Source organism: Tachyglossus aculeatus, chromosome 5 (assembly GCF_015852505.1).
Source record: "Tachyglossus aculeatus isolate mTacAcu1 chromosome 5, mTacAcu1.pri, whole genome shotgun sequence".
Taxonomy (NCBI): Eukaryota; Metazoa; Chordata; class Mammalia; order Monotremata; family Tachyglossidae; genus Tachyglossus; species Tachyglossus aculeatus.
The window spans coordinates 30,002,226-30,028,831 of NC_052070.1; the positions used below are offsets into that span (position 1 = coordinate 30,002,226).

At 45.3% G+C, this 26,606-nt stretch overlaps 1 protein-coding gene across 1 annotated transcript in view; it reads right to left on the reverse strand.

Annotated features, from left to right (window-relative positions):
- Positions 1–26,606, reverse strand: part of RTTN (rotatin) — a 206,026-nt gene that overhangs the window by 157,286 nt on the left and 22,134 nt on the right. The window contains exons 10-12 of the mRNA XM_038746402.1: positions 17,303–17,418; positions 10,887–11,057; positions 2,890–3,102 (exon numbers count right to left, since the gene is read on the reverse strand). Coding sequence (XP_038602330.1) covers positions 2,890–3,102; positions 10,887–11,057; positions 17,303–17,418 — 500 coding nt within the window. The remainder of the gene's footprint in view (positions 1–2,889; positions 3,103–10,886; positions 11,058–17,302; positions 17,419–26,606) is intronic.

Here is a 26,606-nt window from a genome sequence, read left to right on the forward strand (position 1 = left end):
CTCTCCTCTAAACTGTAAGCTCCTTGTGGGCAGGAAATGTGTTTATCCATTCTGTTATAATGCACTCTCCCAAGGCCTTAGAACAGTGCTCTGTACACAGAAAGTGCTCAGTAAATATGATTGATTGATTAGCTTCTCATTAGACTATAAGTTCCTCAAGGGCAGGGAAAGTGTTGTTTAATTCTTACTATGTTCCCAACCACCTAGTGCAGTGCTCTGTTCATTCATTCATTCATATTTATTCAGCACTTACTGTGTGCAGAGCACTGTACTAAGAGCTTGGGAAGTACAAGTTGGCAACATAACTTTGTTGACAGGAGAGGTCAATCCACGTTGCTGCTGAGGGAGCTCTCAGGTGGACAGATGTAAAAAATTGTCCTTGCTTGTCCCGTCATGCCACTTTTCTGAAACCTATCAAGTGAGGCTCACAAGAGCCTTTGGTAAACTTGAAAAGGTGCATCCGATTTGGCGACGTTTAAACAGAAGTGATTCTCACTGACAAAATGCCAACAGGTTCTAGAACAACAGTGGTCGGCACATTCGGACTACAAATTATTGGACATTCAAAAAAGCAGACTCCAGGACTGAGCTGATAATTGAGTCTCCCATCAGGGATGACGGATGCATCTCGGTCCCAGGACTTTTTTTTTCTTTAATGTTATTTGTTAAGCGCTTACTATTTGCCAAACACTGCTCTAAGCGCTGGGGTACAAGTTAATTAGGTCAGACACAGTCCCTATCCTGCATGAGGTTCATAGTCTAAGTAGGAGGGAGAACAGGTATCCCCATTTTATAGTTGAGAAAATTGAGGCACAATGAAATTAAGTGACTTGGCCAAGGTCACAGAAAGGAATTGGCAGAGCTGGGATTAAAACCCAGGTCCTTCTGACTCTCAGGCCCATACTCTCTCCACTAGGCCACACTACCTCCATTAAAGCAGAGGACTAGAGTTCCCCTGAGCAGATTCTCAGTCCTGTTACGGTGCTCTTGTTTTGTGCAGTGCCATGCACATGCTCTCATCCCTGCCAGCCATGCTCACACTGGGGCAGGGAGTGCAAATAGGAGGTGGACAGCTTCACCGTGTTAGCCAACTCCACGTAGAACCAGGCCCAAAACCCACATCTCCTGATTCCCAGAACAGTGCTTTCTCCCGGACCAACAGAAGGTCTAACACTGAGGTAATGAGGAAGTGAATCCAAGCCTGTCTCTTGGACAGACTACCCCCGCTGGGCCTTCAGGGATTCCTGGTGACTTTCCGCACAGGATTCTCATCAAAGGGATATTACGAACACTCCCTCTGCTGCGGCCCCGAACGGATGGGTCATTCAGGAGAATGCTTCAATCCATGAACATGTTGCCACGACCTGGTTAGTCCCTGATGGGAGCTGGGAGGTACATTAAAGCCCCAAAGCCATGAAGGTACCACTTCAACAATACATCAGTCAGCAGTGTTTGACTGACACAGGGAAGCAGCATGATCTCGTGAAAAATACACAGACCTGGGTGTCAGTGGGCCTGGGTTCTAATCCTGGATCCGCCATTTGTCTGCTGTGTGACCTTGAGTAAGTCACTTTATTTTTGTGTACCTCAGTTTTCTCTTCTGTAAATTGGGGATTAAATCCCACTCCCTCCTACCTAGACCGGTGAGACCCATGTGTCCAATCTGATTATCTTGTATCTACCCCAGTGCCTATTAGAGTACTTGCCATATAGTAAGTGCTTAATAAAAATAACAATAATAGTGTTTCTTGAGCAACTGCTGCGCGCGGAGCTCAGCAATAAGCCCTTGAGCACACATCCGTGACACACTGGGATCCCAGAATCGGAGCAGGCGGCATCAGCTCTTGGGGAAAAAGTTCCCAGATTCCAGGGCCTTCTATGGTTTGGGAAGGATGGAAGGAAAAGGATGAGGGAAGACTGAGGGGCAGTAGGGGCAAGACTGCTCCCATTCCCTTCTGGAGAAATCCAGATACCCTACCTCAAAGGCTTCCATAACCTCTTCTGATGCCACGGGAGCTGCTGTTCCACAAAAGAGAGTTTTTGCGCTCCCTGGCACCTTGCTCTCCTGGAAAAGTTAACATTCTTCCAAGAAGACCCAATCACGTGACCCCAGAGTGGGAGAAATGAAAGTGTTAAGAGCCGATATGTAAATCCAACTCAGAAAATATTAAATCAATCAATCGTATTTATTGAGCGCTTACCGTGTGCAGAGCACTGTACTAAGCGCTTGGGAAGTACAAGTTGGCAACATATAGAGACAGTCCCTACCCAACAGTGGGCTCACAGTCTAAAAGACTCTAATACTCCCCCATTCAATTATAAGCTCCTTGAGGGCGGGGAAATGTGCTTCTCTTCTGTTAGACTCTCCCAATGGCTTAGTGTGGTGCTCATCAAGTATCAATGATTGAGACAGTGGTGGAAAATAAGTCACTGAGTGAACATTCATATACATCCATTTGTGTCACTTATCTTTTTAAAATTTGGGTTCTTAAAATTTGTAATTCTCCCTGTCATGTTGGCTCATTGTGGGTAGGAAACATGTCTACCAAATCTGTTCTATTGTATTCTTCCAAGCACTTAGTACAGTGCTTTATACACAGTAAACGCTCAATAAACGTAACTGATTAATTGATCATGACAAATTATTTAAAATACAGATATACCACTACCTACCCTAAGTTTTTTGTTACTCCTTTCACGCCAGTGAGGTTATAAATCCTATTATTGGAAACCCTTCACAAATTGGGATTTGTTTTATTTCTTTATTATAGACAAACCGTGTCACTACGTCAGTCGACAATGAACCAATTCTGCCTCTACGTGATCACCCATGAAACATTTTGGCACAACTAGATAGTCTGCTGAGGACTTTGCAAATAAAGTTCCTACCTCCTTTCCAACATCGGTTAGGAAGTTACAGCTGCATTCAATTGAATGAACAGTCTCTGCTGTCCGTTTATAAAGGTTGTAGTTCTCGAAATCCAGCTGCTCCAGATAGGCGACCACAGACTCATGAATATTTGGATACTCCAAAGAAAAGGGTATATCCATGGCCAGAAGGAACAATGCATTCATCAATCTCTCCGGTAACACCTGGCTTGCCTTGAAGGAAAGGACATAAGAGAATAGTTGAAAGTGATATGGCAGCATATAAATCAAATGAAGGAAGAGAAATAATCCATGATTTAATTTTTTTTTTAGAAAAGCAATTTATCTTGCATTTCTTTTGCTAGCGAGGGCATTGCCCACTGTCCAAATGAAACGATACCGTTCCAAACACAGACTTTGCATATCAGTTTGTTTACTTTGGACAGGTCCCAAATTGATAGGTGTGTTGCTGACACTACATTAAAGGAGGTCTCCAATTTTCTGTGTTATGATTCCAAGACTCCATCAGGAAAGAGAAAACCATTTGAATTTCCACCAAAAAATCTAGAGAAAATTACAGTTGCAATTTTAACTTAATTATGAGGGATGTTTAGATTCACTGATTTTAAGAAAACCCCAGAACAGGAGCTAGTTTCAACTGTAGGGTGGCCATGCTCAATAGATACCAAGCTTCCAGCCAATAAATTGGACAATGACTTTTAATCATAGGAAATCTTTCTGGGTTAGAAACTTATCAAAAACGCCACGTGGCACAGAATAACCTTAGGTTGAAATCTATCATCAGAGAAGATCAGGCATCGCTTAGCCCCTTGAAGAAGTCAGGGGAAACTTTATTACACTATAGTGGAGACGGTAAGCTCCTGGTGGGCAGGGGATGTGTCTACCAACTCTGCTGTATTTTACATTCCCAAGTGCCTAGTACAGGGCTCTGCAGATGGTAAGCACTCAATGGCATTGATTGATTTCTTGCTTGAAAGAGCAGAATAATAATAATTATGGTATTTGTTAAGCACTTACTTGTTGCCAGGCATTATACTAAGTGCCAGGCTACATAATAATAACAATAATAATAATAATTATTATTATTATTATTATTATGGCATGTGTTAAGCACTTACTATGTGCCGAGCACCGTTCTAAGTGCTGGGGTAGATACAAGGTAGTTAGGATGTCCCACGTGGGGCTCACAGTCTCAATCCCCATTTTAGAGATGAGGTAACAGGCAAAGAGAAGTGAAGTGGCTTGCCCAAGGTCACACAGCAGACAAGTGGTGGAGCTGGGATTAGAACCCACATCCTCTGACTCACAAGCCCATGCTCTTGCCACTAAGCCACGCTGCTTGGACACAGTTCCTGTCCCACGTAAGCGCTCGAAGCCTTAATCTCCATTTTACAGAGAGCTAACATAGGCACAGAGAAGTGAGGTGACTTGCCCGAGATCATACAGGAGACAAGTGGCAGAGCCAGGATTAGAACCCAGGTCCTCTGTCTCCCAGGCCCGTGTTCTTTCCAGTAGGCCACGATGCTCTTGCCTGGTTTGATTTCATGCATTCTATGATGACAGACTCCCACGAACTTGGTAATAATAATAATAATAATAATAATGATGGTATTTGTTAAGTGCTTACTATGTGCAAAGCACTGTTCTAAGCACTGGGGAGGTTACAAGGTGATCAGGTTGTCCCATGGGGGGCTCACAGTTTTAATCTCCATTTTACAGATGAGGTAACTGAGGCACAGAGAAGTTAAGTGACTTGCCCAAAGTCTCACAGCTGACAGTTGGCAGAGCCAGGATTTGAACCCATGACCTCTGACTCCAAAGCCCGGTCTCTTTCCACTGAGCCATGCTGCTTCTCCAAGTACAGTTAAGCGGCAAACAAGATCCCGAATACTAGTGGTGCTGATCCCAAGGCCTTCCCAAAGGGGCTGAGCTGCCTTTGGACCTTCCTAAGTCATTGCTTACTGGGTTGGGAGAGCATGCACAGTGTGCTGAATAAGTCAATCAACCAATCCATGCTATTTACTGAGCGCTTACCGTGTGCACAGCCCTGTACTATGCACTTAGGAGAGTAAGCTCCAAGGCTGTCCATCACCTCGCCCCCTCCTACCTCACCTCCCTTCTCTCCTTCTCCAGCCCAGCCCGCACCCTCTGCCGCTAATATCCTCACCGTGCCTCATTCTAGCCTGTCCCGCTGTCGACCCCCGGCCCACATCCTCCCCCTGGCCTGGAATGCCCTCCCTCCCCACATCCACCAAGCTAGCTCTCTTCCTCCCTTCAAGGCCCTACTGAGAGCTCACCTCCTCCAGGAGGCCTTCCCAGACTGAGCCCCCTCCTTCCTCTCCCCCTCCTCCCCCTCTCCATCCCCCCGCCTTACCTCCTTCCCTTCCCCACAGCACCTGTATATATGTATATATGTTTGTACGTATTTATTACTCTATTTATTTTACTTGTACATATTTATTCTATTTATTTTATTCTGTTAATATGTCTTGTTCGCTGTCTCTGTCTTCCCTTTCTAGACTGTGAGCCCACTGTTGGGTAGGGACCGTCTCTATATGTTGCCAACTTGTACTTCCCAAGCGCTTAGTACAGTGCTCTGCACACAGTAAGCGCTCAATAAACACAATTGAATGAATGAATGAATGAATACAATCCAGAGTTGGTAGACACGTTCCCTGTACACAACGGGCTTACAGTTTAGATGGGGAGATGGTCATTAATATAAATACATTACGCGTAGGTACCTAAGTGCTATGGGACCGAGGGTGGGGTGAATATCAGTTGCTTGAAGGGTACAGATACACAGACATCGCAGAAAGAAGAGGAAGTAGGGGAAAAGAGGGTCAATCAGGGAAGGCGTTGAAGGTGGGGAGAGTGGTGGTCTGGCATATACGGAGGGGGAAGAGAGTTTCAGGCCCGAGGGAGGATGTGGGAAAGGGGATGGCAGCAGGATAGATGAAGTCAAGGCATGGTGAGCAAGTGGGTGCAGAGCAGCCAGGTGTGCAGGCTGGGCTGTAGTGGGAGATCACTGAGGTAAGGTAGAGGGGAAGCAATCTGGTTGAGGGCTTTAAATAATAATAATTATGGTATTTGTTAAGCGCTTACTATGTGCCAGTCACTGTACTAAGCACTGGGGTGGATACAAGCAAATCAGGGTGTATAGAAGCAAATCGGGTTGGACACAGTCCCTGTCCTACATGGAGATCACAGTCTCAATCCCCATTTTGCAAATGAGATAACTGGGGCACAGAGAAGTTAAGTGATTTGCCCAAGATCACAAAGGAGACAAGTGGTGGAGCCAGAATTAGAATCCATGACCTTCTGACTCCCGGGCCTGTGCTCTATCCACTACGCCATGCTGCTTCTACTATGCCACGCAGCTTAAAGCCAACAGTGCTAAGGAGTGTGTCGCAGAGGGAGGTGAGCAACCACTGGACGAGTCAGCAAAGTATTCCCTACACTGCAGTCTCTGGGCCTCTGGCAGGGGTGGGATCCTGGGACAACCTGCCCTTTGCCCTCCAGATGCAGGCCCCAAGGTTAGGAGTGCACCAACATGGCTTAAAGGACTGCACAAGAGCCGAGGAGCAGGGTGGCCTAGTGGAAGACCACCAGCCCGGGAGTCAGAAGAGTTGCGTTCTAATTCCAGGTCGGCCACTTGCCTGCCGGGTGACCCCAGACAAGTCACTTCATTCATTCATTCATTCAATCATATTTATTGAGCACTTACTGTGTGCGGAGCACTATACTAAGCACTTGGGAAGTGCAAGTTGGCAACATATAGAGACGGTCCCTACCCAACAACGGGCTCACAGTCTAGAATGGGGAGACAGACAACAAAACAAAACATGTGGACAGGTGTCAAGTCATCAGAATAAATAGAAGTAAAGCTAGATGCACGTCATTAACAAAATAAATAGAATAGTAAATATGGACAACTTCTCTGTCCCGAATTTCCTTACCTATAAAATGGGGACTCAGTGCCTGTTGCCCCTCCTTAGACTGCGAGGTCCATGTGGAGTAAGGACTGGGTCCGACCTGATTAACTTACATCTACCCCAGTGCATAAAACAGTACTTGACATATAGTAAGCACTTAACAGACACCATAACACTAAAAGCAAGGGCTTCACAAGTAGCAGAAGGACTGACCGCTCCCCAGCAGTGCCCACCTCTCCCCCGCCCAAAAGAGATGCCCGGCCACACCTGCCCATCACGGCGACCCCACACAGAGGGGAGGATGGGAATTTAGCCTCCACCCGCACAGAAACACAAGGGACAGTCTCCACCAGTTCATACAGGCTAATCACCCAACCTCAAGTGAGAGCAGGGCTAACATTTGTGTTCAGAAAGCCCCGAGTTCAGTTTTCTGACCTCAACAGTTCAAGAAATTCTGCTGATTGACTTGCACAACCCCAGTAGGGTTGTGCAAAGATCTGGTTCTCAGTCCTATGTGCTCTCCACCGGAGCACATGTACATCTCTTAGTGGCTATTCTAAAGAATTAGGAAGAGGAGGCTCATCTCCCAGCATGCTCAGTGGAGACAAGTAGAGAGCTCTCCAGAAGTACCCACTGACTAACAAGTGCCATTATAAGGTTACTGACATTACTTACGCCAGACTTTATAATTAGCCTTATACGGCAACAATTTCCCCCTGATTTTTCACAGAAAAACTTCATGAAGGAGCATGGACATCCACCAGGCTCACTGTAGTCTGCCATCAACCTTTAATTTTCAACTCTAGGTGAGCTGCCACTCCCTAATCTGCCTGCTGACATCCAATTTCTATGGTGCAGGAACCCAGGTGGTTAAAAACTAGGATATTTCAGAGTGTAGATTAGCAGATTTCTGAGACAGCTCTACAGGCCAAAAGGAGTTTGGTGAGCTAGCAACAGGCAGAGGGCAGCATAACCTTGTAAATCACAAACTTGTGAAGGAATAAGCATTAACAAAATGAAGCCTTTACACTTTCAAATATCCCTTTAAAAAATCCTTATCCAATTTACCAGTCCAAGGAAACAGACTCAATGGAAACCAATACCTTAATAGCAGGATTTTTCTGGCACAACCTGATTTATACTACTTAGAATTTTATGAAATGAATCTTTATAAAAACTACTAAATGGCAGATTAAATAGACTAACAGCTATAGATTTACTTCTTTACTGATCTCAAATGCTATTCAATGCCTAACTGAAATGCTTTGAAGAATCTAAAACCCAGAGTATCCACACCCCAAACTCATTTTAGGCAGAACAAGGAGTGAGGAAACAATGACCCACCTGTCAAAACCCCTTGCCAAATCCTCCCCTCTGACCCCAATTTTAGTTATTAATTGGTCTTTTCAAAGTAGCGAGCCATGCCCAAAGGCTGAAAGAAAAGGATAGGAACAAAAGCATTAATACCAGAAAATATGCCTTAGGACTTGCCTTGGGCCATTTGGAGATTTGATCGCCTCTCATGTTTGTGGAGGGAGACCCTAATCTTCCAGGACTTTTACCAGTCATATGCTTGCCCAGGAGTTCCTAAATATTTCATTACATGACTGCTCAAAAAGAATACCTTCTATTTGAATAGTGCTTTTATTTTTTTCCAAAGAATTATCCACATCATTTATCTCATGCCATCTTCAAAGCATCCCTGAGGTGTGGACGGGCAGGTGGTGTTGCATTATGCAATTGAGGACTCTGAGACACAGGGAGGAAGGAGGCTAAGTGACTTGCCCCAGAAGCAGTCTAAAACTCAAACCTAGATTTCCTGACTCATAGCCCCATGGTCTTTCCGCTGTACTAAAGAGTTATCTGAAACTGACGGAGAACAGTGGGACTCCATTGCCTTCCTCCAGGGCAAAAAGGCCTGGAGTGGTTAACGATGCATCCTACTGGAAGGGATGCGAGTTGGCCTAAAAGGGTTGGGATGGCTAAAGTCCTCATGTCCTTCAGGGAGGCAGGGGGACAAGCTGGATTCAGCCAGCAAGGGAATGGAGGGAAAGGGCCTTAACAGTCTCATCTGTTGCAGAAGTTATTTGGTGAATCTGCCCCTCTCTTTCCACTTCCAAATTCATCTCAGCCTCCCCTTCTCCCCAACCCCACTCACAAAAACCAGGCAACCACACATGCAACACTCCCCTCCCCACAGCTTTCAAATGGGAATACTGCATTAGCTAACAATAAGCTAACTGTGCATTGCTATTCCTTGCTTTGCTTCACATACATAAAAAAAATTAAAATAGGGAAAAAAATGAAGAAAAGTTTCTCATCATGTCCTGCTGCACTATAAAATAACAAGAAAACACAGATTTCCCTTGTAAACCATGGGTTTTTCCAACTGTGGTCTTAGAAAGTCACACTCCATTTTCTTTTAACAATTCTGGCTATCACAGTTCTGTATACAGGCCATGAACAACACTTGGTGGTTTCTGTGGCGTGAAGGTGTGGAGGCCAGATTGGAGAGGGTCAAGGAGAGAACTGGAAGAGACCAATTTGAGACGGCAACTGTAGACAACTCGATCAAGGAGCTAGGATAGAAATGGTGGGAGGGAGATGGGGCAATTACCGGAGGGAGGTGTGGAGTCAAGGGAAAGAGGTTTTTTTAGGGTAAGGGAGACATGAGCATGTTTGAAAGTAGTGGGGAAGAAGCCACTGGAGAGAGAACAGTTGAAGATGAAGGTCATGGAGAGAAGACAGGAGGGGGCAAGTGCTTTGATATGGTGCGAAGGGATGGAGTTGGATGTGCAGTGGAGGGGTTGGATTTTTAGATAAGGCAGGAGATCTCATCTTGAGATATTGCTGGGAAGGATGGGAGAGTTGACAAAGGGACAAGAGGAGGGTGGAACTGGAGAAGAGCAGGGGAGATGTGATGGGGATCACTTCTGATAGATTCAATTATCTCAAAGTAGGTGACCAGGTCATTAGGTGAACAGGGGGTTTGAGGAGGGAGTTTAACAGCTGGAATAATTGGTGAGGGAAATGGGCATGGGTTTCAATAAGAATGGAGAAATAATTCTGCCGAGCAGAGGAGAGAGTAGAGTTCAAGCACTCAAGGATGAACTCGAGATGGATGAAGTTGGCCTGATATCGAGATTTCGGTCCGCAGCACTCTGCAGCTTGTGACCAGAAGTGAAGAAAGTGGACTAGGGAGGTGATCCAGGGCTGTGGATTGGTGGCACAAGATCGACGATGGGCTAGGGAAATGAGAGAGATGAGTTCAGCCGAGAGGACGGTGTTTAGGGCGTCAATTTGGTCATCAAGGGAAGATAGCTTGAGTATGGAGGTTAAATGGGACATGAGGACTTAAGAAAATTGGATAGGGTGAAAAGATCAGAAGTCTCTGTCAGGGAAGAGGACAGATTTGCATGGAAGTGTGTGGGAGAGAAGGCAGGTGATGAGGCTGTGGTCAAAGAGAGGGATTTCAGAGATGGTGAGGGTAGAAATTGTACAGTGACTAGAGATGATGAGATCAACTGTGTGCCCAAGTTGGTGAGTGGCAGAGCTGGGGTGGAGCAGGAGGTCATTGGAGTTGAGGAGTGATAGAAGGCGAGCAGCAGAAGTCCAAAAGGATCAATGTAGGGATGGATAAAGAGAGACGGGATGTGAGAAAGGGATCAAAATATTATACTAAACTTTCCCAACAGTTTAGTTTAGTGCTCTGCACACAGTAAGCACTCAATAAATACGACTGCTTGATTGAATTTCCCCAAACCTATGTTTCACCCAGTACTAGTGATAGTATCTACTAAGCACTTACAAAACAGAGCACTGTACTGAGTGCTGGCAGAGAATATACAGGTAGGAATTAGACAAGGTCCCTGTCCCTTGGGAGGCTCACAATCTAAGAAATCCAATAGCCCCTCACCCCGTTTTTCCCCATGACCCTTTGTACTTGTCCTCTGAGTGTAATTTCAGGAACTTAACCCCTGCAGATGGCCTGGGAAACCTACACTGAACACTCAGTATATTAATTCATTAAGATGCAATTTAGTAATTCTATCTGTTCCTCACCTTTTCCACAGGGAGCAGTGTCTGCAACAATCGGACTGTGAAAAGTGAAATGCTGACAAATGCCATTCTGTGGTGCCCAAGCACGGACTCTGGCTGTTCGGAGCTGATGCTGCTTTTGTGGTAGGTTAGCGTTTCTCCAAGGGATCCCAGAACTGAGAGCAGCTTCTCTTTCTGGAAACAAACAAAACAATTAATCAATCAAAGGGATTTACTGAGTGCTTACTTTGTGCAGAGCACTCCACTAAACTCGAGAGAGAGTACAATACAACAGAATTGGTAGACATGTTGCTTTCTCCTTTCAGTTACTACCCTTTCCTTCCCTCCGTGGCTCCTCCTCCCTTAAATGACAACTCTGCCTCTCCTGAATAGATCTGTGCCATCTGCACTTCCTCTCCATCAACTCCCTCCTCAGCCCACCAATCTAGCTCCACTTTCAGCACATACCCTGAATCTACTCTCGCGCAGCTCAAAACTCACTGAGCACAAACACACTCCCCTTCTTTAGGATGCAGGCCCTCCTCTCTGACTTGGTAATGGCCATGGCAGGAAGGATGAGGGGACGTCAATCAATCAATCGTATGTATTGAGTAGTTACTGTGTGCAGAGCACTGTACTAAGCGCCTGGAAGAGTACAGTATAGCAATATAACAAACTGTATCAAATTAAAATTCCTCACTGTTGGCTGCAAAGCACTTGATCACCTTGCCCCTTCTTACTTCACCTCCCTTCTCTCCTTGTACAGCCCAGCCCGCATCCTCCACTCCTCTGCTGCTAACCTCCTCACTGTGCCTCGATCTCGCCTGTCTCGCCATTGACCCCTGGCCCACATCCTACCTCTGGCCTGGAACACCCTCCCTCCCCAGTCTGCCCAACAATCACTCTTCCCCCTTCAAAGCCCTACTGACGGCACACCTCCTCATTCATTCATTCAATCATATTTATCGAACACTTACTGTGTGCAGAGAACTGTACTAAGCGCTTGGGAAGTACAAGTTGGCAACATAACATTGGCATTGGCAACACTGGCAACATGTCGTCCAAGAGACCTTCCCAGATTAAGCCCCCTTTTCCTCAGCTCCCCATCCCTTCCGTATCACCTCAACTCGCTCCCTTTGCTCTATCCCCCTCTCCCTGCCCCAAAGCACTTATGAATATATGTATATATCTATAATTCTATTTATTTATATTGATGCCTGTTTACTTGTTTTGATGTCTGTCTCCCCTCCTCTAGATTGTAAACCCGGTGTGGGCAGGGATAGTAGAGAAGCAACATGGCTCAGTGGAAAGAGCCCAGGCTTTGGAGTCAGAGGTCATGGGCTCATATCCCGGCTCCGCCACTTGTCAGCTGTGTGACTTTGGGCAAGTCACTTCACTTCTCTGTGCCTCAGTTACCTCATCTGTAAAATGGGGATTAAGACTGTGAGCCCCACTTGGACAACCTGATCACCTTGTAACCTTCCCAGTGCTTAGAACAGTGCTTTTCACATAGTAAGCGCTCAATAAATGCCTTATTATCATTATTTCTGAACTGTACTTTCCAAGCGCTTAGTACAGTACTCTGCACACAGTAAGCACTCAATAAATACAATTCAATGAATGAATGAATGAATTCTCCGCCCACAAGAAGTCAGCAGGTGGAAGTGAGAGTTGGTTGTATGTAGGCCATGGGCAACTCGCCACCCTTTCCACCCAACGTTAAGGCAGCCACAGCTCTTTCCCTGATCTTGCTGAGCTTCCCATTGTTTGTGACCAACTCACTCCCTTCTGCACTGTCTACCACAACATCACACTCTCCTAGGCTTCTTTCCCCCCTCTCAAAAATAGCCTCCAAGCCTTTGAACTGACAACACTATTTTACCACACTGACTCACAAATGTGTGTACCATAATTTCACATGCTACTGTCTTAATAAGCATGTGACAATCTTCAACTCCCATGTTCTAATATATGGTTGAATAAGGCAACCTTTTCCAACTCGAGAGAATAATGCCAGCTTCCGAAGTCCATAGAATCAATTACAAAGGAGCTCCTCTTTGCTGATGACTGTGTCCTGGATGTGCACTCTCCTTAACTATTTATATTAATGTCTGCCTCTAGAGGGGGAGGTAGACATTAATATACATAATTAATACTTATATCTTTATAATATATGTAATCATTATTATTATTATCTGTCTCCCCTTCTAGACTGGGCAGTGAATATGCTTGTTTAGTGTTATTCTGTACTCTCCCAAGCACTTAGTACAGTGCTCTGCACACAGTTAGTGTTCAATAAATACAACTGAATGAATGAATGAATGAATGAATGAATGAATGAATGAATGAAGAAAAACCGGCCACTTCTTATAAATGGCTTTTCAGCTCTGGCAAGGTACTGTAGACCAGCATTTAGCCTGAAGAAGACCAGAATTAGGTGGCACCCTGTCTGTTAGCTCCAATAATGCACAAATAGGCAAAGTAGTAGCCCACCGAGAGAGCCAGCAGGCCCTCGGGAGACTGACAGAGGCTGGGTGATAACGTGGCTTCAAGCTTCAGACCAACCTGAATGTCTACAAAAATGTTCCAAGTTCACTTTTTATGTAGTAGTGAGAATCATTTGGCTTTCACCATTGACTTCTAGAACAATCTCAATTATCTTCACCTCTACCACATGGTAAGACAGTATCAGAAACAAGACGATCTGGGAACTCAATGTACCAGCTTGAGGCAGTGCTAATCATGATGGAGTTTCATTAATCAATCAATGGTATTTGCAGAACGCTTACTGAGTGCAGAGCACTGTTCTAAGCACTTGGGGGAAAACTATACCACAGAGTTGATAGGCACATTCCCTACCCATAATGAGCTTACAGTCAAGAGGGGGAGACAGACATTAATATGAACAAGTAATTTATACTACATAATTTAAAGATATGTACATAAGTGCTGTGGAGTTGGGGGTGGGGTGATTAGAGTAAGAAGAATGGATGATGTCAGAATCACCTAGCCAGCTGCTATGCGATTAGCTAAAATAGGGAGAGCAGAGAAAAGGGCCCAAAAAACACTTGGAAGAACTAAAATCTCAATAAGGCCCAAAGAAGCCCAATTCAAATCATGTGACAAAGCTGGAGACAGCTGGGAGTCATGAGGAAAAGATAGTGCACCAGACTGGAGGGTGAATTTCAAGAATGGAATGGCTCCTCACAAGTACAGGAATCAGGAAGATTAAAAACTGAGGAAGAATGAAAAACACAATCTGCTGTTGCATAATAATAATAACACTACTAATAACAATAGTAATAATAATGTTTGTGAAGCACTTTTTATGAGCCACAAGCGCTACACTAAGCACTGGAATAGAGTATAGGCAGATCTGATATAACCCCTGTCCCACAGTGGGCTCAAGAGTCTAAAGAGGGCGAACAGGTAATGAATCCCCATTTTACAGGTAAATAAACTGAGTCCAAGAGAAGTGACTCGTCTGAGGCCACAGAGCAGGCAAATGACTGTAAGCCCATTGTTGGGTAGGGATCATGTCAATATGTTGCCGATTTGTACTTCCCAAGCGCTTAATACAAGGCTCTGCACACAGCACTCAATCAATACTATTGAATGAATGAAGGAAATGACAGATCCAGGATTAGAACCCAAGTCCTCCCAGGCCTGTGCTCATTCTACTAGGCGACACCACTTCTAAAAGCCAATTCAAGAGCCCAGCAAAGAATTTCACTTGTACAGAGCAGAAGGGATTGGTGGCCCCTCATTGGGTTTTCAGCACTATTCAGAGGATGGATAAGGTCTTACTGTCCACATCGAAAGATATATATAGAGAGAGAGAGAGTGAGATACTTCATATTTGAAGGTGACTGTTTTCTGAGAAGGCAGATACAAAACTGCTTGGACGGCACATACATTCCTATTTATTCATTCAATCGTATTTATTGAGTAGTGCTTACTGTGTGCAGAGAACTGTACTAAGCGTTTGGGAAGTACAAGTTGGCAATATATAGAAACAGTCCCTACCCAACAACGCACTCACAGTCTAGAAGACTATTCTCCTCTCTCTTTTTATTCAATTCACCTACTTTCTTCATAACCTTAAAAGTGACAAGAAAAATCATCATCATTCGTATTTATTGAGCGCTTACTGTGTGCAGAGCACTGTACTAAGCACTGTACTAAGCGCTTGGGAAGTACAAGTTGGCAACATATAGAGACAGTCCCTACCCAACAGTGGGCAAATCCCAACTACTATGAAGCTCCTTTTCCCCCCCTCTAAGAAAGCTTTAAACAATATGCGGAAATTAAATGTTTCTAATTATCTACTTAGATAATTAGATATTTTTACCAAACCAAAGCAAACCAAAAATAATTCCAAACAGTTTTGCTGTATTTAACATTTCCAGCATATTAGCTGGAAATTAAACAACAGATTTAACCTTTAAAACAAAAATAATTCATTGCGTTCTGTAAGATCAGCAGCCAGAAGTAAAGAGTGAACTATTAGCTTGCTGATTAACATAAAATTCTTTGGCCAAAACTCTCAGCATTTAGTAATACTGTCCATTACAAGGAAAATTTTAGTAAATGAAAATCTAAAAAATCAGGGGTTTTGACTTTATATTTTGAGAATGGGGAAAATTGGGGGGCAGAGCATTGAGGAGATGTGGCATTGGCATTCGTGCTTTAAGAGAAGGGAGGAAAGAAAGGAATATTCAATGGGGGAGACAGAGTAGGGGAGAGTGGAGAGAGTAAGATGAAAGTGGAGAGAGTGAGGAGAATAATAATAATACGAATAATTATGGTATTTGTTAAGCGCTTACTATTTGCCAAGTGACGTTCTAAGCGCTGAGGTAGATACAAGGTAATCAGGTTGTCCCACATGGGGCTTACAGTCTTAATCCCCATTTTACAGATGAGGTAACGGGCATAGAGAAATTAAGTAGCTTGCCCAAGGTCACACAGCAGACAAGTGACAAAGGCAAGATTAGAACCCACGTCCTCTGACTCCCAAGCCCGAACTCTTTCCACCAAGCCACACTGCTTCTCTAGAAAAGTGGAGAGAATGGGAGGAGGTGGAGAGAATGGGAGGAGGTGGAGAGAGTGGGAGAAAGTGGAGAGAGTGGGAGAAAGTGGAGAGAGTGGGAGAAAGTGGAGAGAGTTGGGAGGAAGTGGAAAGAGTGGGACAATGTGGAGAGTGGGAAAAAGTGGAAAGGGGGGAAATGGAGAGAGCAGGAGCAAGTGGAGAGAATGAAGAGAGAATGGCAGGCAGGGGAGAAATTAGAGTGAAGTGGGGAGAGTGAAAGGAAACGGAGAGAGTAGTGGGGGAATGGAGAGAGTTGGGAGAGTGGAGAGAGGGAGAGTGGAGAGAGTGAGGGTGGGAGTGGAGAGAGTGAGAGAAGAAAGATACAAAGAAGGAAGCAATAGAGAAAGAATGAGGGAGAGGAAAAGGAAGGCAAAGATTTTAAGGAAAAACCTCTTCCCCTCCTTTACTGCCATCTCTCTGGCCCTCCCTGACTACAGTGGCTGAGAGTAAATGAGGCCTGGACGTAAGGGGTCTGTCCCCTCCCCAAGGCCCTGTGAGAGCCCTCAGGCCAGCAGCCTCCTGCCTCCCCCCGTCCTGGTCTTCCCCATGGGGCAATAGCGTTCACCCCACGGGACTGCACAAATGTAGCTCTGCTGTCCTTCAGTCAGCTCTGCCCCAGCCACAGCCCCTGGCCATGTTGTGAGGTATATGAAGCCCCGCTGCCCCAGACGCCATGACTCTGGAGCCCGAGCCCTGATGCATCCCTGCTGACTCGACACGGGCAGCTTGGGCAGACCAGACAGCGGCGAGGCAGGAAAACAGCTCTTGCTCTGGGGTGGGGCAAGAGAACTGGAAAAAGGCCACAGTGACACCACCTGAGGTCAACTTGGTTTGGCAGTAGTAGTTCAGCCTGGTCCCAGAACCCAAAGTCTGGGCATAGGCTGAGAGAACTCCATCCTCATGATTCACCAAGTCCCATGATTCACCAAACATTCCCTGTAGCACAGTGTGTACCTCCTCACAGTCACTGCTAAACCCTCAACACAAATAGCTTCATATGAAACATACATTTGCACGCTATCTGAGCACCATTTGGCAAGCCTCAAAAGTAATCTGAGTTCTTCAAAGGGAAAAAGACTATGTCTTATTCCTACTTGTATAGGCTCTCCCAGCGCTTACTACAGTGTTCTGCCCATGGTAAGCGCTTAATAAATGCTACTGCTACTAATGGGTACAGTAGCCAAACAGGGTGTCTTCCCACTGAAGGAAAAAATCATCAGGAATTTCTCAAGCTGAACCCATTATAGTTCTGAAAATGAAAAGCTTGAAATAAGGGGTTTGGCCAAGGACTATATAGAATAACAAAGGTACTAACTTGTATTAAACGATAAAAGAAAATGCTTTGCCTCACCAGTTCTAAGGCAAAAAGGCTGCTGTCTTCCCAGGTTTCTTCTGACACTGCATGGCCGAGAAGTAGCATGTTCTCCACAAGCAATTCCAGAACCCGCAATGTCATTCTTCGACTGCCTGGGAATGCAGAAGGGAAACGGGATCAGTTGTTGTTTAAGATAACAGTGTACTGAAAGTTTCAGCTCTCAGAAAAGTGCTCAATGATGAACCTGAATAATAACAATGACAATAATAATAATAATAATGATGGCATTTGTTAAGCACTATGTGCAAAGCACTGTTCTAAGCGCTGGGAGGGATACAAGATAATCAGGTTGTCCCACATGGGGCTCACAGTCTTCATCCCCATTTTACAGATGAGGTAACTGAGGCCCAGAGAAGTGAAGTGACTTGCCCAAAGTCACAGCTGACAAGTGGCAGAGCCGGGATTAGAACCCATGACCTCTGACTCCCAAACCCGTGCTCTTTCCACTGAGCCACGCTGCTTCTCTAATAATAATTGTGGTATTTGCTAAGTGCTTACTATGTACCGAGTACTGTATTAAGCACTGGGGTAGATATACGACAGTCAGTGAGTCCTAGTCCCTGTCTCACATGAGGCTCATAGTGTGGGAGTAAGATTTAATCTCCATTTTACAGAAGGGGAAATTGAGGCCCAGAGAGGTTAAGTGATGAGAAGCTAAGTGACTTGCCCAAGGTCACCAAGCAGACAAATGCTGGAGCTGGCACTGGAACCTAGGTCCATGCCCATTCCACTGGGCCATGCTGCTTTTCAAAATCTGGGAGTTTGAACTTCAGAGCACTCGAGTCAGTTCTCATGAACCACCATGATTCTATAGTATATCTACCAATGTTTGGTAGTGCCAGTGTGGCAGAGAAGCAGAGTGGCTCAGTGGAAAGATCACGGGCTTGGGAGTTAGAGGTCGTGGGTTCGAATCCCGGCTTCTCCACTGAACAGCTGTGTGACTTTGGAGAAGTCACTTTACTTCTCTGTGCCTCAGTTACCTCATCTGTAAGATGGGGATTAAGACTGTGAACCCCAGGTGGGACAACCTGATTACCTTGTATCTACCCCAGTGCTTAGAACAGCGCTCGGCACATAGTAGGTGCTTAACAAATGCCATTTTTTTTTATGTAAATGTTTCCAAAGCTGATGGAAGGGAATCTAAGGGGACTAACTGCACTAAAAAACCCAAGTTGGATCTTAACAAAACAAATTAATCATATATCTGATCACCATGAAAAAGACACCCCAGAAAACTGGAAGCATCCAATGGTTACAATCCCCCCTCTTTTTTTCCAATAGTATTTGTTAGGTGTTTACTATGTGCCAGGCACTGTGTACTAAGCATTCATTCAGTCAATCATATTTATTGAGTGTTTACTGAGTGCAAACCATTATACTAAGCACTTGAGATCTGAACTAACCACTTGAACACTGTACTAAGCACTGGGGTAGATAACATGTTGGACATGAGACGCAGTGTGATCTAGTGGATAAAGCACAAGCCTGGGAGTCCAAGGACCTGGGTTCTAATGCTGGCTCCGCCACTCATCTGCTGTGTGACCTTGGGCAAGTCACAACTTCCCTGTGCCTCAGCTACCTCATCCGTAAAATGAGCATCAAGACTGTGAACCTCGCATGGGACACTGACTGTATCCAATCTCATTGGCTTATATCTACCCCAGTGTTAGTATACTGCCCAGTGCATAATGAACACTTAACCAGTACCAAAAAACAAAATGAAACAACAATAACAACAACAAAAAAAACACACACTCCCTACCCAAAATGCCAAAATGGGGCTCGGTCCTAATCCCCAATTTATAGACGAAATAACAGGCAAAGAGGAGAGAAGTGACTTGCCCAAGATCACACAGCAGACAAGTGGCGGAGCCGGGACTAGAGCCTGGGTCCTCAAACTCCCAGTCCCGTGCTCTTTCCACTGGACCACATTGCTTCCCTTAATAATAATAATAATAATGTTGGTATTTCTTAAGCGCATACTATGTGTCAAGCACTGTTCTAAGCGCTGGGGAGGATACAAGGTGATCAGGTTGTCCCACGTGGGGCTCACAGTCTTCATCCCCATTTTACAGATGAGGTAACTGAGGCACAGAGAAGTTAAGTGACTTTTTTATGGCATTTATTAAGCACTTACTATGTGCAAAGCACTGTTCTAAGCGCTGGGGAGGTTACAAGGTGATCAGGTTGTCCCACGGAGGGCTCACAGTCGTAATCCCCATTTTACAGATGAGGTAACTGAGGCCCAGAGAAGTTAAGTGACTTGCCCAAAGTCACACAGCTGGCAATTGGCGGAGCAGGGATTTGAACCCATGACCCTTGAGATGAGCCTATCAGACTAGTCAGATTCCGTTTCAGGGCTCAGCACCAGGTCACCCCAAAGTACACCCCTCTGAGACAAACACAAAATCCCAGAGTGCAGGGATCCAGGGACAACCCTGCTCAGTCCTAGCCCACCTCCAGTCTGGTCCTGGAGCTGATCCAGATGAAATCCAAGAGGCGCCTCAGGGAACCATCAGATTGAACAAATAATAACAGTAATAAAAATGATGGCATTTGTTAAGCGCTTACTATGTGCCAAGCACTGTCCTAAGCATTGGGGTAGATCAGGTTGTCCCAGGTGGGGCTCACACTTTTCACCCCCATTTCACAGATGAGGTAACAGGCACAGAGAAGTCAAGTGACTTGCCCACGGTCACACAGCAGACAAGTGGCGGAGGTGGGATTAGAATGTCCTCTGACTTCCAAGCCTGGGCTCTTTCCACTGAAGCCTCGCTGCTTCAGTACAATAGTATTAATGGAGCCCTTCCTCTGGGCAAAGCACATACTAAGCACTTGGGAGAGTACAAGTGCTAGAAGACACGATCCCTGCTCTCCAAGAGTTTACAATCTAGCAGACATTAAAACAAATTATAGGGAGGGGGAAGCAAAAAAGCTTAAAGATACATACATACATAAGTGCTACAGTGGGGAAAGTGTAGGGGTGATGTGCTTCGGTGATATGAAAGGGTTGAAGTCAGTTAGTCAACCATATTTACTGAGCACTTGGTGAGTGGAGAGCATTGCACTAAGCACTTGGGAGAATTCAATATTCATTCATTCAATCATATTTATTGAGCGCTTACTGTGTACAAAGCACTGTACTAAGATCACAGACACCTTCCCTGCCCACAACAAGCTGACAGTCTAGAGGGGGAGAGAGACATTAATATAAATAAAACTAAGATATGTACATAAGTGCTGTGGGGCTGGGAAGGGTGACGAATACAGGGAGTGGGAGAAGAGGAAAGGAGGGCTTCATCAGGGAAGGCCTCTTGGAGGACACGTGCCTTCAATAAGACTTTGAGGGAAGGGAGAGTAGTTTCCTGTCAGATATGAAAGAGAGGGCATTCCAGGACACAGGTAGGATGTGGGCTAGAGGTCGACGGTGAGAAGGTTGGCATTACAGGAGTGAAGTATGTGGGCTGGGTTGTAGTAGGAGAATAACAGGGTGAGGTAGGAGGGGGCAAGGTGATGGAATGCTTTGTTGGCAATGTCGCAGGGAGTGGAGAGATGAGAGATTAACCGGGGAAGAGGCTTCCAGGTCTTCTTGGTGGGAAGACTGAAAAACCAGAGTTCCCTAGGCTAAGCTTTTCTCCAGACAGGGGCAAGCCTACACAGAATAGACCCCAGCCCAGCTCAAAGTCCAAGCCAAGGCTCAGCCACAGCCCCACGGTGGAGACAACACGGTCTCCTACGCGCTTCACTGTGCACCTGAAACACTCCAAAAACCTAAGTATGCTTGGTCCTGCCTGGGCCATCTCTGTCTGAAATGCTTATTCACCGCTTTGTTTCATGATTTGGCTCAATACCTCTCTGCCTCTCACGTCTCTTTTTGCTCATTACACATACCATTACCCACTCATCCATCTTGATTTTTTCCCTTGTCCCTGACAGACAGACGATAAGTGAGTTTGATGAGCTCCACGAATCTGTATTAGTATTTACAGAACAAAAAAATACCAAGGAGACAGATGGTATATCATGTCGAGCACACTACCCATCTAGCCAAGAAGTTAATACCGGCTCAAGGCCCTAAAGATGTTTAACCAAGTCTAAACAAATTTCAGGCTGCAGACTAGCAAGAATTTTAGTGAAGGCTGAAAGTGCGGCTCACAGGACGAGTACCATGGTGGAACCAAATAAGACCTGTCTAGAACAGTGCAGGTGAGAGGCCTGATATTTTTATTTTGTTTTGTTCATAATAATTGTGAAATCTTTTAAGCACTTACTATGTGCCAGGCACTGTACTAAGCACTGGGGTGGATTCAATAATAATAATAATAATAATAATAGCATTTGTTAAGTGCTTACTATGTGCTGAGCACTGTTCTAAGTGCTGGGGTAGATATAAGGGAATCAGGTTGTCCCACATGGGACTCACAGTGTTTATCCCCATTTTACAGATGAGGGAACTGAGGCCCAGAGAAGTGAAGTGACTTGACCACGGTCACACAGCTGACAAGGGGCAGAGCCAGGATTCGAACCCATGACCTCTGACTCCCAAGCCTGGGCTCTTTCCACTAAGACATGCTGCTTCTCTAAACAGCAAATAGGGTTGGACACTGTCCCTGTCCCGCATGGGGCTCACCATCTCAATCTCCATTTTACAGATGAGGTAACTGAGGCCCACAGAGAAGTGACTAGCTCAAGGTCACTCAGCAGAAGAGTGGCAGAGCCAGGATTAGAACCCATGACTTTAGGTCTCCCAGGCCCATGCTCTATCCATGACACCATGCTGCTGTGCTATTTATTAAGTGATTACTGTGGGTTAATCTTCTCATCCCTTCAAAGCCCTACTGAGAGCTCAACTCCTCAAGGAGGCCTTCCCAGACTGAGCGCCCCCTTTTTCTTCTCCTGCTCCTCCTCCCCTACCCATCGCCCCCCCCGCCCTACCCCCTTCCCCTCCCCACAGCACTTGTGTATATTTGTACATATTTATTACTCTATTTTATAATGATGTGTATATAACTATAATTCTATTTATTCTGATGGTATTGACACCTCTCTACTTGTTTTTGTTGTCTGTCTCCCCCTTCTAGACTGTGAACCTGTTGTTGGGTAGGGTCCGTTTCTATGTTGCTGATTTCTACTTCCCAAGTGCTTAGTACAGTGCTCTGAACACAGTAAGCGCTCAATAAAAACGATTGAATGAATGAATGGTTAAGCACTGTATTACTGTCTGGGGTAGCTACTCTATAAGCAGACTGGACACAGACTCTGTAAAAGGGAAAACAAGTATTTCATCTCCAGAGAGATGAGAAAACTAAAGCACTGAGAAGTTAACTGCCTTGCCCAGAGTCATATAGGAGGAAAGTGGCAGATCTGGGATTGGAACCCAGGGTCACTTTATTTTCTTTTATTGTATCTGTTATGTGCCAAACACTATACTAAGTGCAGGTGTAGATATAAGATAATCACGTTGGACATGAGAAGCAGCATGGTCTAGTGGATAAAACACAGGCCTGGGAGTCAGAAGACCCGTGTTTGTAGCTCAGTGGAAAGAGCATGGAGTCAGAGGTCATGGGTTCAAATCCCAGCTCCACCAATTGTCAGCTGTGTGACTTTGGGCAAGTCACTTCACTTCTCTGTGCCTCAGTTACCTCATCTGTAAAATGGGTATTAAGACTGTGAGCCCCCCGTGGGACAGCCTGATCACCCTGTATCCTCCCCAGCGCTTAGAACAGTGCTTTGCACATAGTAAGTGCTTAACAAATGCCAACATTATTATTAATCCCAGCTCTACCACTCGTCTGCTATGTGCCTTCGGGTAAGTCACTTAACTTCTCTGTGCCTCAGTTATCTCAACTGTGCCTCAGTTATCTCATCTGTAAAATGGGGATGAAGACTGTGAGCCCCGTGGGGGACAAGGACTGTTCCGACCTGATTAGCTTGTATCTACCCCGGTGCTTAGTACAGAGCCTGGCACATAGTAAGCATTTAACCTCCCATATGAGGCTCATGGTATCAGTAGGAGGGAGTAGGATTCAATCCCCATTTTTCAGATGAGAAAACTGAGGCACAGAGAAGTGACTTGCCCAAATTTACACCGTAGCCACGTGGCAGACCAGAATTTAAACCCAGTTCCTTTAAGTCAGAGGCCTGTGCTCTTTCCACTAAGCTACATTTTTCAGGGTGAAAGTTAAAAACCCCAACCTGCAGATCAGCACTAACTCACATTCAGAAGAAACATGAGGAGAAGAAACTTTCAAAAATAATTCTTGGTCCCAAAATACTCAAGGTACGTTTCTGCAAATGAAACCAAAGTGATCTGGCTAATCTTTAGTGCCCTTAAAACTTCCACATTTCAACAGCTGGCATAAAGTCTTAAAAATCGCTCCTGCTAGTGAGCATGTATAAATGGTGTGCTATTTCACTGCAAAGGGCAAGAGGAAATTTAGAAAATTAATGTTTGAAGAAATACCTGTACAATTATCAATTTGACTTTTACAGCAAATTAGGAAAAGGTTAGAAGCAAGCGTGACATATAAAGCTATTTTTCTCATTGTAAAATGGGTGCAAATTAGTATGTGTACATCACAATCAATTGCTGGCAAACAAAGGCACATTTATCCCAGTGATGTAACCTACGGCTTCGACTACCATCTCTATGTGAATGATTTCCAAATCTACCTCTCCAGCCCAAACCCATCCCTTTCTGTGCAGTCTCACCCTTCCTGCTGACTTCAGGATATCGGTGTCTGGATGTCCCAACAACACCCCTAACTCAGCATTTCCAAAACAGAACTCTTCATCTTCCCACCTGGGCCTTGTCCTTCCCAAGACTGCCCCATCACAGCAGACAACGCACCATTCCATCTGCCTCAGAAGCCCCATAACCCTGACGCTATCCTTGACTCATCTTTCTCTTTCGATCCACACATTCCGTCTGCCTCCAAATCCTCTTGATTCTACCTTCACAACATCTCTAAAATCTTCCCCTTCCTCTCCATCCAAACTGCTACCATGCTGATCCAAGCACTTATCACAGCTTACCTCAGTTTCCTCATTGACCTCCCTGCCTCCTGTCTCTCCCCTCTCCATTCCATACTTCATTCTGCTGCACAGCAGGGCTTAATGGATAGAGTCCGGTCCTTGAAGCCAGCAGAAGGGCAACGGGGTTGGTAGACGTGATCCCTGCCCACAAGATCTGGAAGCTTACAGTCTCACTCCAAGACTATGTCAATAGCAAGAGTTCAAAACATACACCAACCTCTTGGAAACAAGGATCACAACAACATCCAAAGGGCAAATATTTCTCCCGTGTTTGGTCTGTAAGCCAAGTTATGTGATTTTCTTCCAAAGGTCACCCTGAAACTTATAGTAGGAAACCGCAACTTCTCAGCAAACAAAAAAAATCCTCATGCCTTAAAGGTTGCACTGCATGGAACCCATTTAATATTTGGGAGGGTTTTAAAGAACAGAAGTTCACTCATCTTACGCTGCTGCCTTGACAGGTTTGATAACTCTTTAAGATGTGTTTTTGAAAGGAGCAAACTTTTCTTACTCTACATGAAAAGTTGTCTCCTCAACCCTGCCTCAATACCCTGTCTCTTAATGAAGATGAGGCCGTTCAAGACAGGAAAGCTTCCAGCTCTCAGAGACCCCAGCACTTGTCCCAACTACTGAGAAAGGCACCATTGTCATCAGAGCCATGACAAATGGCACAGCACCTGATGACATATGCCCCTGCTGAGATTTACCAGTGTGGAGGACACACACTGCTAAAACGCATATAGAAACACTTCCTCAACTTATAGAACACTGAGGACATGCCACAGGATATCAGAGCTGCCAATATCATCACTGTCTTTCTTTTTTTAAAAAATGGTTTTTGAGAAGTGTTTACTATGTGCCAGCTTTTGTACTAAGCGCTGGGGTAAACACGAGCTAATCAGGTTGGGCACTGTCCACGACCCACATGGGACTCACAGCCTTAATCCTCATTTTATTGATGAGGCAACTGAGGCACAGAGAAGTTAAGTGATTTCTCCAAGGTCGTACAGCAGACATGAGGTGGAGCCTGGATTAGAACCCAGGTCCTCTGACTCCTGGGCCCATGCTCTTTCAACTTGGCTACACTGCTTCTCGAGGGAAGAAGGGAGAACAAAGCCAAGCTGGGGAGACCAGAGGTGGATGGCATGGAGCAGAAGTAAGTTGATGAACCCAGAGTTTAGTGAGAGGTGGTTGAGATCAGGGTTGGTAAGGGGCCGGACTAGCCCTTCAGGACTCCCACCATCACTGTGAAATACCTCAGGTGGAGGAGCTGGGGAGGCCTTCTGGTTAACCAAACGGGCAAATCCCACTTCACGTCCATTACAGAAACTGCCTTAACTCTCTTTCTCCCTCCAAATACTTATCCCTCCTTTTTTTTACTGTATCAGCCTCCTTGCTGACCTCCCTGCCCTCTGCCTCTCCCCACTCCAGTCCATATCCACTCTGCTGCCCAGATCATTTTCCTTCAAAAAAGTTCAGACCGTGTTTCCCCACTCAAGAAATTCCAGTGGTTGTCCATCCACCTCCGCATAAAGCAAAACTCCTTACCACTGGCTTTAAAGCACTCAATCATCTTCCCCCTCCTACCTCAGCTTGCTACTCTCCTACAATCCAGCCCGCACACTTCGTTCCTCTAATGCTAACCTTCTCACTGTACCTCGATCTTGTCTATCTTGCCACCGATCTCTTGCCCACATCCTGCCTCTGGCCTGGAACTCTCTCCCTTCTCATATCAGATAGATAATTACTCTCCCCCACTTCAAAGCCTTATTGAAGGCACATCTTCTCCAAGAAACCTTCCCTAACTAAGCCTTCCTCTCCTCTTCTCCCACTGCCTTCTACGTCATCCTGACTCGTTCCTTTTTTTCATTCGCCCTCCCAGCCTCAAAGCACATATGTATATATCTGTAATTTATTTATTCACGTATATTAATGTCTGTCTCCCTCTCTGGATTGTGAGCTTGTTGTGGGCAGGGAATGTATCAGTTTGTTGTTATGTTGTACTTTCCCAAATGCTGAGTACATTGCACACAGTAAGCACTCAATAAATATGACTGAATTGAACTGAATACGAAGTAAATTCTTCCCGAGAGGAAACTTTTCCCTGGTGTTTCCCATGTTTGTGGCCAAAAAGAGGAAAATCAGTCACTCTGGCTGTCATTCCCCCTCTTCTTTCTCTCAAAATGGGCAGGCTTCTCTCCATCCCTACTCTGATAACTCTCCTTCCCATCCACCCTTTCTGCTC